Source organism: Blennius ocellaris, assembly GCF_963422515.1.
Source record: "Blennius ocellaris genome assembly, chromosome: 22".
Taxonomy (NCBI): domain Eukaryota; kingdom Metazoa; phylum Chordata; class Actinopteri; order Blenniiformes; family Blenniidae; genus Blennius; species Blennius ocellaris.
Window position 1 is genome coordinate 9,599,018 of NC_137671.1, and position 12,306 is coordinate 9,611,323.

The 12,306-nt window shown below is 42.6% G+C and overlaps 1 protein-coding gene across 1 annotated transcript in view; it reads left to right on the forward strand.

The window, feature by feature from the left end:
- Positions 1-2,418: 2,418 nt before the first annotated feature.
- pdzrn4 (PDZ domain containing ring finger 4) overlaps positions 2,419-12,306 on the forward strand; it is a gene marked incomplete at both ends in the record, with an annotated part of 34,693 nt that continues 24,805 nt past the window's right edge. Inside the window, one exon of the mRNA XM_080518261.1 lies at positions 2,419-2,487. Coding sequence (XP_080374387.1) covers positions 2,419-2,487 — 69 coding nt within the window. The remainder of the gene's footprint in view (positions 2,488-12,306) is intronic.

Sequence of the window (12,306 nt, forward strand, 5' to 3'; positions counted from 1 at the left end):
ATTTTATTGTGTGAACCTCTCCATTCTGCCCAGGAAATTTATACAATGCATTTTACTTTTTTTTTTTTATTGAGACAAAATATTATTATACCTCACAAAGTAAAAGCAGACTGATAAATGTTAATAACATGACCTTTTAACTTTTTCAAATATACCTTAATTTGATGAGAACTTGTCTATCTTTAATAGAAAGTTCAAAATGTGATGGATACATTTAGATTCATAAAGAATTCACTAGAAAGCCCAGTGGGGGCGCCCAGGCTCACGCTTTGAAAACCACTGTACAAGATCATTGATATTTTTCCATTCGAGTTTGGTTTAAAGCTCTAACTTTCGGCATTGAGCAAAGTGATTCAAGAAACATTGACAGGAACCAGCAAGAGACATCACATCGAATTTAAAATTATTCTTTTCTCACATAAAATGCTTAACGTCCAATAAAACAATCTGTTTGTTTCTTGTTCTCTGTCTCGGTCCTATATCCCTTTATGTCTTTCTATCCCCTAACCCCGACTGGAACATCGCAAAGTCTCCACCTCTGTGTGATTCTGCAAAGGTTAAAGGACAATTCTTCTTTTTCACCATCACCCATGCTTGCTCATGTGGAATCATTGGGTTTTTCTCTGTTAACGTGCCTTGAGTTCACCGTATTGTATTCACCGCTATATAACTAAATTGAATTGAAAAGTTATTTTCCTCTCTTTGAGTAAAAACTTGTACATTTTAGATTTTTCTTTCTCGTGAGCGATAGCAAAAAATCTGTACGGTATTGCTGTCAATATGTAGTTTAGTTGCACACAGAGACTAGAAAGCAGCATGTCTGCACTGTCTGAAGGACCAGAGATCTGATAAGCTGCACATTATCTCATGTTGTTTGTCAGAAAAATGACAAAAGTGTATTTTCAGACGGGGGCGATAATGTGTTTTTTTATACCTTTTTTTGGTCCAAAAAAACCCCCAAAACTTTGAACCACCTATAAAAATACAGTTAAACAGTTAATAGAAATCAATGTTATGCTATAAGAGTGGATTTCATGAACGTCACCAAAAAATATTTTGCAAAGTGCCGGAAAAATTATCTCTCAAGACCAGTTTGCACTTTTACGTTACTCACATAAAGCGTCATTTTTTAAGAGCCAATAAAAACAACACTGTTTCCTCGATTTATCTAAGCATCCCTCTTCCGTCTTCTTCTCTCCTCCTCTTTCCATCGCCCCCGTTTTTTCTTCCACTCCTACTCTGTCCCCTCAGACCCACAGAAGAGATGGGCCAGTCGGGCTGGAAGCTAATTTGAAGCCAATCAATACTCGTCTGTGTTCCTTCCTGTGTCAGCCCAGTCCGGTGCCCTTGTCTAACTGTGGGCGAAGAGAAGGAGCATCTGTTCGGTGACTAACGCCCTCTGACTGTAAATCCATGGCCACCACTAAACACCACTCCTCCGGTCGTTGTGCTAAAGGGGAAAAGGTCTATCTGATTGAATCCAAATGAGATTGATCTCCGTGGCGAATCCACTCGTTAAATGACAGATAACTCTCGCAGAACTTGATGAACTGCAGGGATGGGATTGTAACTCTTTGTTTGAGCTTTTGAAATGGCGGGAACATCTTTCAGACCACAAACACATGAAGCCATGGGCACAGACAAACAAACAAACAAACAGACACACACACACACACACACACACACACACACACACACACACACACACACACACACACACACACACACACACACACACACACACACAGCATGTCCTTTACTCCACTTGCGAGCAACAGCACTGACGCTCTGATGCTGAATCGTCCCCAGATAAGACCATTCCCCTCCCCTCTCCTCCCTCAAGCAGCCAATAAGGATGCCGTATATTCGCGAGCCAGAGAGGGAGCGGGCATGTGCAGGCAGCCTGCCACGGGAGGAGGTGTGTCTCTGCGAGCCAAAAGTGTGTGTACGTACGAGAATGTGCTCACTCCGAGAGAGGAGGTGGTGGAGTGGAGAGCAACAGAGTGGGCCAACAGAGCGCATGCAGGCATGCAAGTGAGAGTCAGGAGGAGGAGTGACAGGCAAGAGGGGAAGGAAAGTCAGGTGCGTTTGACTCAACTAATAACTGATACCCACATGCACACATATACACACACAAACTGAAGATACTGCACCCATACCTTCAATTCATAACAGTGAACTATAATGTGTGTGTGTGTGTGTGTGTGTGTGTTCAGAGCGACAGAGGGGATCTCTGAGGATACACGGATGAGAAGGAGGTGTGGGGGGAGCCAAGGAAGAGGAGCCTGAGTGTGCACAGCCCCAGGGGGAGCTCACACATACACATACACACACACACACACACCCACACACACACACACACCGCAGACAGCACACACACTCCAGCGGGCTCCCGGCACTGTTTCCCTGACAACTAGAATGGGCTGCAATTTGTGCACCTTGCAGAAACGGGAGGAACACTACAAACTGCTCTATGAGATTGCACAGGTAAGTGAGACTTTGAGGATGGAGAAGGGGTGTGGCTGATGGGGAGAGTCATCATCATAAACTTAACAACAGCAGAAGTAATGATGTTAATTATGGCTAGAGTGATTTGCTATGGGGAAGAAAAAAAAGAAGCAAAAACCAATTGGTTTCCCCTCCTTGAGCAGTGAAAAGTGAGGCAGAATGACAAGAGGAAGCTGTGCAAAGTCGGAGTGAAACGCAAGACGAGAAGCAGCCGGGCTGAGTGGGAAACCCGAGGAAAAATAGCAGGAGGGACATGAGAGGGATGCACAAAAAAACGAGTTACTTTCCAAGCGGCCAGGCAGAGAGCCAGCGTGTGCATGTGTGTCTTCCTTCTCCCATCATCAAAGTGAGTGGAGCTAGTTATTTCTCCTCAGTAGCGGGAGATGTGAGCACAAGTTCAGCTCTTCTTTCCCCGGCTGGCTCCGGGGGAATTCATCACATCTCTTCTGCCAGTGACTGTCTGTCTGGGAGAAGCACAGTTCAAAGGACAGCCGGCAAATGTGTTCTGCTGCGTTTTCTTTTGTGTTGTTTGTCAGAAGTGGACTCCTCTGACCTGACATATGAAGTCTTGTTTTGCTGCTGCTGACATGCACAGATCGATCCAACCATTGACGATTTTGTCTCGAGGTGATATTTTTTGCTTTATTGCTGGGCAGAATACGTTTTGCGGCTTTTGCTCAAATTTCCCAAAATATCAAAATAGCTGCTTTTTTGTTTTTGTTTTTAAGCCCAAGTCAACACCTATTAACACCTAATCATCATCAAAAACATTCTTATTGCTGTCAAGAGCAGTAAAATACGGTAAATGAATGACTTACTGGGCTCGGCTGGGATGTGTTGATTAGATAGTCAATGTCGTTAAGTGTGAAAATGTTGAAAACAACACATCAAAATTAACATGTTTCTTCTGTTTGGTTGCTGTATGAAAGCCCTAACTAGTATTTTTTTATCAAACTTTCAATACGAGTATAGTTATAGATGAATATAGAATATGCCGCTCTATGGTTTTATGCGAGGAGTCGACTGTGGAAACACGTGCTCTGGGTTTTCTCTGTTGTTGAGTACAGTGCAGGCGAAGATTCATTCATCATTTAGTGCCTTACAGTGTTACAGACGCCAGAGAAACTGGATACGGCATAATGAGGCTGAGCCACACTGTTGGATGCTGGTTGCTTTTGTGGCGTTAGGCATGCTGTACTGAAGTACTCAAATATATGCACACATCATATAACTCACTGGCTTGTGTACTTTGAATGTCCTCAAAAATGCCACTAAGGTTGTCATCCATTTACAGTGACAATGTTGAACACACCTCCGGTTTACGAGCTGTAACAAAGACTTCTCGTCACCGTGATCTCCCATCGTCGCTTGACGCCACTTTTATGAACCTGATTCACAGCACTGCAATCTCTCACTCATTATGCTCCCTGACTAAATGCCCCCATGCATTAATGAGATGGCTGATGTCTATGTTGTCTGTCTCGTTTGAGTACAAGAAAATTAGCCATGTCAATTACGAGAAACTCTAGGAGGTCATGGCTCCTTCTGTAATCTTGAGGTGAAAGGGATACTGTGTTACATACACACCAGTTTGTTATTCAAAGACATGTCGCGTATTGTTTTGTTTGATAAGGTCAGGATGACTTGATGTGTCTGGTAATGTGTCTTTTTAAGTATGGAACCTGCATTTACATAGCCTGTTTGATGTTCATTGTGGTGTTTACAAGCTTTCACACACACACACACACACACACACACACACACACACACACACACACACACACACACACACACACACACACACACACACACACACACACACACACACACACACACACACAACAGGAAAAAGAGCTGAGGAAACAGATATAGCTCAGACAGTTTGTATCCGGCATAACACCATAGCAGATGTAACATGAAGCAGGGTGTTTGCATGAAGAATGAGGATTGGCTGAAACTCACACAAAAATGACCCTTATGGTTTTCCTCCTATTTCCGCATCTCACTGTAGGTGTCCTGGCACCATGGCAGATGTCCAAGTATTGTGTGTGTGTGTGTGTGTGTGTGTGTGTGTGTGTGTGTGTGTGTGTGTGTGTGTGTGTGTGTGTGTGTGTGTGTGTGTGTGTGCGTGCGTGCTGTTAAACACTCTGCGGTGTGTGACAGTCGACAGACACCTGCAGTTCTCATTATCAGTGTGAAAGAAAGGAAAAGAAAGGAAGAGAAGAAGGGAAAGTGTGTCAGTGTGACTTTGTCCCAAAACTTGAGGCTGAGGGGGATTCTACAAATCCGGAGAGACTCCTCGGCAATCCCTCCGTCTCGTTTTCTTTTTTATCGTCCCAGACTCATTTTTTTTCTTTCTCTCTACCCTTTTTTCAAGCTTTCTCCTTCTCTGTAACCTTCATTAGTCTCGCTCTCCCTCGGTCTGTCTTCCTCTCTGCAATCTGTTTCTCCCGGCTCGCTTTACTTTGGCACACGCACACACACACACACACACACACACACACACACACACACACACACACACACACACACACACACACACACACACACACACACACACACGCAAACTACACAGTTTTAAGCATGTTTTTGTTCTGTTATACTTCCAACAGTGCTCCACAATAGGACACCACCTGCTCATTATACCAGTGTAAAACCAACGCACGCTGATATTGTAGCTGAAACAGGACCGGAGCAGGTGCATACTGTTACGGGACTTTTGCTTTGTGTGCATGCTCTGGCAATATGTGTTTGTTACCTCCTTCACCGTTGGTCAGTTTCCTGAGTAGCATAATTGTTTTTGGTTAAAAACAAAGAAGACATGGCTTCCATTAGGGTTTTTCCTCCTTTCTGACCAGTCTGGTCTATTCTAAGTAGATCAGTCCAGAAGCCTATATATTTGATTTCATTTTCAATAAAAGCTTTTGCAATCCGACCACCACAGGTTTCTGTGTATAGATCAGTACAAAGTGAATCCTACTGTCAAGTAGTGACATCTGGACTGATACCAAAATATCACTTCTGATATCCCGTATGTCTATCTTTGCATTGATTCACATGCAAAGATATTGATTATTACATTGAGTTCTTTCATCAAAATCTAAAGTTATTCTGCTATTTAGGACCTATGTCTAACTATTTGCTCTCTGTGTGACTAACAAGGCAGCCAATAAGTAACCAACGTACACATGCCCCACACATTCTGGTGACACTGTAAGTAGTTGCAAACATTTGCAGCCAAGGGGAATATTCAGATTTTACTTGGTACTGGATCAAGAAAAGACATCAGCTGTACAAGTACATCACAAGTACAAGGTCTGGTCACTCCATATCAGTAAATACAGCAAACATCCAAAATGTTTAATTGAGAGGATTTCATGCCAGCGGTTACAGATGTCGGTGGATTTACTCTGAAGACAAATCCAACACATTAGAGTTTGGTGAATGCTGACCCAGTGATTTGGAGAATGGCTGGAGAGTCCAAACTGGAAGAGCAGAATATTTATTTAACCCTAAGAAAATCTAGTCAAAACTCCTAGAGCTCTGGCAGTGTTCTTGGAGCGTGTACCTCGCTAAGAAAATAATGCGTCATAGTTTTCTTGCTATGCTGATGTGAAGCACCAAAACACCAGCTCTGCTCTGATGGCCCAACAAACCACTAAAAATACATTACAAGTTGCTCTGTCTGATGCTGGTTTTTCTGGTAAGAAATGGCTTACATTGTTGTTGTTGGGTTTTTGGGGTTTTTTTTTTTTTTTTTTTTTTTTTTACAGCAGGGCAGATTGATCTAATAAAAACTGCGACAACTTACTACTGAATTAGCAACTAAACTACAACTTGCTAATTAAAAGGGAGCCAATGCGCAACACGCCAGCGCCACTCACTGACTATATAATCCAGTTTATGTTTATTATGGAGCTGTTTACTCCCTGTTGCTTAGTGTTCAACCAGACTCCTCAATGGCAAAAAAAAAAGGGCTTAAGCTGAGAAATGTAATGACTGTTTCTTCACAGAGAGTTTAAATTGAGCTTTTCATGGGCAGCTCGCAGATTTCTCACAATCACTTTTAACTCCGACAACAAAAACAGTTTGATTCAGATGAGCTTCATGCTGTGCCTTTAGGGTCGTTTCATTTAATGGTGTTAAATGTTGTGTATGACTCAAAACGGTCCGAGAATGGATTGCCGCTATTTTGAAGGTATGATAATGGTTTCTCAGCCCCCAAAATGGACCCTCGGTGTTTGCAACAAACGAGTTCAGCACCTTTCATTTGGACGGAGTAGCAGAGCATTTCGGAGGCCAATTCCAGTTTGCAGCCTGGAGGCTCGTCCCGCTGTCTGCCACACTGCTGACTATCTCTGTTCGGCACAGCTTTACTACTCTGATGTTGCCTGCTCCGACCCCGGCTGCCCAGCGGCCACTGAGAGATTGATGACTCTCGTCAGACCATTTACATCGAACGTTTCATTTGTGATTTTGCGCGGGCATGTCTCTGCACACTCACGCTGCGGGGCTCCATTCAGGCTGCAGCAAAAAAAAAAAAAAAAAAAGCTATTTCTTTCCTCGTACTTTGCTTGTAGCGGTGTTAAATTGTCCCAGAGCCTCTGGCCTTTTAAAAGTCTCACAGGACTCCTGTTTTTTGTGCTTTCAGTTCTACAAAAATCAGCACTATTGCGTCCAACTCCACTGTACTATTGCTCACATCTAAAGTAACTTTCAAAAGTAAACAACTTTCATTTCACTGCACAATTTGCTGTCTAAAGATCTTGGATGTTGGTTCTAATGTTGCAAAGTTCTACAGAGATATTGCCGTGGTAGTGGTCACAACTGTTCATTGCAGTTTATCCAGTTTGAAAGTCAATCAGTGGGACATCACATCAATAACTAAACTATGAATGAAACTGCAACCTGCATTATTAAAAGACATTTGGCATTCATAAGTGGCATTGCTTCCAGCGAAGCTGCATGCCAAATCAAATTGGACATTCTGCTTTCAGATTGAAACATTAACCTTTTAACAAGAGACACTGGATATATGAGACTTTACACCATTTGCTGCTACATTATTGAAGGATAACAGTATTTAAATGAGATTTGAACCTTTTTTTTTTTGCCCGTGCATAAATGCCAGTGTGTGCTGCTATGACCTAGGCCAATATTTGGTGTGGGCACGTCCTCCAGAGACAGATGCCGTACCTCGTGCCCAGCCTGTTAGACAGCATGGAAGGGGGCTAGACAGACACCCCTTCAACCCGCCACCACCTATGGTGTCCAGCAAAAGCCACACAGAGCAGGAGAAGCTGTGGTCAGACCCACACAGCCGTCACCTCCATATGGCCAAATCAGAACTGACTTTATAGCAGAAAGGAATCAGTGTTATTGCCTAAATCGACAAAGGGGGCCTTGTTTAAAAGTATCAAATCTCCATTTTGGCTATCCTGCAAAAATAATTCGGAGATAATACACAAAGCATGCATGATTTAGAAAAAAAGTAAACTTCTGCTCGCAGGTCTCACCTGTGATTGACATATTCGGGCCATAAATTGCACAACAGATGAACAAAACTGTCCATTTATTAGAGAAACACAACACCCACACTGTTCTCTTTGTTCCTGTCTGTCTCCTTCCCTCTGATGGGATTTTGGGGAAAGTATTGCATGAACTGACCTTTTCAGTTTTCTTTCTTGCATTTTTCCACCCTGCAAGTTGTCTGCCAGTCTCTGTGGGTCAGTGAGTTTGATCTTTTCACCTCTGAGTGTAATTCCATTTGACAAGTCTCTCACTCATACACAGACACAGAAGTCTGGATTTTCAAAATCTCTTTGGTTGTCAGAAAATCCCAAAGTATGAATTTTCCTGATCTTCATTTGGGTCAACTTGGATGGCTCTTTTTTTATAAACAATGTTAATTTGGCATTATGGAAACGATCAATGCTGCACTCCGCAGATCATCTGGTGTCTTCCATCATGGTTATAGTTGCTTATTGGAGTGTGGCGATGGCACAACATGATTTAGAGGTGCATATGGGCCCGACACTGGCGCTGTGGGGAGCACTTCTTCTGGGTTCAGGCCAAAAAACTGAAACAGGAAACAGGGTTGGATTCGGTGCCAGATCAAAACAGCATCATCTTTGTGTTTAGTGGGAAACAGTTGTAATTAATTAACCATTTCATAAGTGAGAGTGACAAATTGAGTAGACTTCGCATCCATGTGTGGTTTCTTTCTTTGTATTTCTGTCAGTTTGGCTGTGAGCAAACATACACTTTGTCCCTGTGTGTGTTCGTGGGGAGGGGGGGGGGTTTGAGGAGGCAGGTCACAAAGTCAGGGAAAGACATGTCCAATGTGTTTGTGTGTGGTGGGGGCGGCGCCGTTTGTCGTTTCGCTCCACCAGCCAACAATCTGCCCCTGTGTTGGCTCTGATAAGCCCAGGTTGAAAGCCCTTTCTGTGGGCAGAGTGACACTCCTCAAACCCATCTCTCCTGTGGCCCCTCCAGACGAGGCAAAGGGATGAACACATGACGCATGTGCGCACAACAGCAGTGGTGAGCGCGAGATATGGCTATTTGCACACATTGTATACATCCGTGTTAGACAGAGAGAGCGAATCAAGGTTCAATCTTTCATTGGGTTTACTGGAGTTTGTTTTTTTTTCCTCCAATTTTACGACTGTGTAAAAATGCCATTCAAGCTCTTAACACCTGACGAGAGGACTTATCAGTCATTATCAGCTTCTCCCTGATTACCATAGTCGCCAATCAGCCAAGAGGCCTGGACCAGATAATACAAGGCAGAAGAGGAATAGAAAGAGGAGGGGATGGGTGGAGTTAGAAGAGGTAAAATGTGAGGTAACTGGCACAAAAAAAGCAGGTGTGACAAAGAATAAGAGGATTGCACAGCAGCAAGCCAATAGTGGAGTAAATGGAAGCAAGTAAAGATAAGTCGTGTGCCATCAATAAGTCATTTAAATCCTCGCGTCTTTTTTTTTTTTTTTACCTGATTCTTCCTTTTAAACCTCACCCTCTCCAAATCATAAAGTCTCATCCCCTCCTTCTCCTCATCCTTCCTCCATCACTTATCAGTCACCAGACACAGTTTCAAGTCTGTTCCGTTCCACTGCCCCTGTCTGTCTCGCAGCCTGTTTGTCACTGTCTGCCTATCCAGCTCATTAATATGGTTTGGCATGACCCCACCTTCAGAGGGGCCTCGGGTTCACCCTGCGTGTTGGGAAGACCGTGGAAATCAAAAATTAAAAAAAAGGAAAAACGATATACGGTGCAGAGATGACCTGTCATTCATGTATAGCAGAGACAATAATTTGTTGTCGAGCCTTAGAGTATGTGCTGTCAGCTAGTGACTGTTATATGGTTTGAAACCAACCTTGTGCCAGAATAACCCAATAATACACCTTATGGCCACATGCTGCAGGCTATGTTTTGTCAGGTTAGACAGATGTTACAAAGAACCATCTGGAGCTGTTATGGATATGTTGCAGCCATTTGCTGCTACATGCTGCTATGAAAAAAAAATGCACACATATGCATGAAATATGCACAAGGAAAAAAAATCCCCTCGATATTTAGGGCGTTGCAGGGGGGTGGGTACTAAAGCACAACTTCTGAGACATTAACCCTCCCTCCCAAACACCCTTCACATTAGCATAAAATTTCTCCCAGTCAGATCTCTGGATGAGCTGTTTGGCAGTGAAGGTGCAATTCTCATCTGAGACCAAATGTCAGTTGTACTATAAAAAGAAAACCTCCACTTTTTCATGTCTCTTTATTCTCTTTGCCAAGAATTTCTCCATCACGCATAATCACTTGGGGAGACAAGAACAATGGCCCATTTACATCTGGGTGTTGGTAATATCAACTACCATGTCTTTTGCTTGACAGCCAGTGTAGCATCTGCTTTACAGCATGGTGTCAAAGCAAAATAATCCCGCAAGTACTAACTGTCTTGATAGTGCCGTGAGGTGAGTGGTGAAAAAAAAAAAAATGCAAATGATCCATTGTGCCGCCACTGTCAAGTACGTTTTGAACCCACGGGGTGCATCTTGGGTCCAGGTGGTCTAAGGGGAGATTAGGTTACAGCAGGGAGCTGGTGTTGAATTCCCACTTAACCAACTTGGGTTTGGAAGTCATTAGGCCCACTCAGAGCCTGGCATCGCGTCCAGTTACAGATAGGATAACACTAAACCATCTGCATAGTAGGGGGGCTGATTACATTTAGCGCAGGGTGTAACCATAAGCCTTATGCGAGCATGTGAAATGCCTTCAGGAGGCAGTGTGGCCCAAACACTGTTGCTTTTTTTGGTTGTTTTTTTTGTTTTGTTTTGTTGACTGTGGAAATTTGGAAAGACTTATTAAATTCGCCTGAAGTGGTACAGAAATAGCACCACAGAAAAACGTGCAAAATGTTGAAAACTGACCATTTTATCTAAAAATGTTGATGTAAAATGGTTATTATGGTTTTGCATACATACATTGGGATTTAGTTTGTCCTTTTCTTTCGTCATTTACCAGCAACATGTACATTTCCGACTTTATTTACCCAAGTTGTGCAAATGACCTTCATCTCCTTACTCCAGGCTTTTGCAAATAATTATGTTGGTTCATTTCATTACCTGTATTCAACCCAAGTTCCTGCTCCTGTCTTAATCACATGCATTTAGTTTGTTCATCACAACACGGCTCATTTAAGCACAGTATTCATGCCATCATGACTTCCGTCACTACAACAGCAACAACAACGAAAATAATCGCATTCAATCGTTTCATGATGTGATTTGTCTGTGTGCAAAAAGATGCTTGCAATCGAATGCATAGCAGATATTATCAGAAATCATGACTCACTCAAATATTTTTTGTGCAACAATCAGCTTGATAGGAAGACTCAAAATTACAGAGTGAAGTTTTTGAGAGAGAATGTGGTGAGAAACACACACACACACGTCCACACACACAATCCTGCTTTTTGACCTTGCTGCAGATTGAACACCAAAGCACACCAGGATTTAAAACCTGTTTTGTGAAAGGCTGTTCTCAAAGATAAAAGAATCAATCTCACCCATTTATCTCAAGAGTTTCTGCACTATTCCAACAATTCTGCACTGTTTTCGTATTTGATACATAAACTCCATAACTGACATCCACACAAAAGCTCCAGATCTGACGCTGTTTCAGATACGATCACTGTCGTGGTATTTCTCATGAGATAAAAAAAACAACGAGTTTTTTCCACCTCATGTGACAAGAGGGACACCATTTCTGGCTTAACTTCCTAAACAAATCAATCCATTGCATGATGTTGTTATATTGTGTTCCTTGGAAATTCACATGAACTAAACATAAGACCTCATATAAAAAAGTCTGATTCAATGAGTTAATCTGTAATATACTCACAACTACACATTAATTCTTCTATTACTACCATATTTATTCAGATCACAAGGCTCCCCAGTGCTCTCAAAGCCAGAACTTGATCAGAGTTGCTGTTACTCGTTGAAGTAGTGGTTAATTACTAGTTTCTGAAACTGAAAGGTAACTAGTTGCAATGAAGTAACTGTGGCATTGACACACATTAGTTAGCTGTGAGCCAGATTAGCTCAGCTGAAGTTTCATCAGTTAGTTGGGAGTCAAATGATGCTACTCAGTCATCAGTACACAGTGTTTGGAACTGCAGGCACTCACTTTAAGGGGTTGCAAGTATTTCGCAGTCACACAGGAGTTAGTATAAAACCTGTTTCAGAAAGAAATGACAAGAGGAAGCAGCAACAACGAAGCAAAGTTAAACGGGAC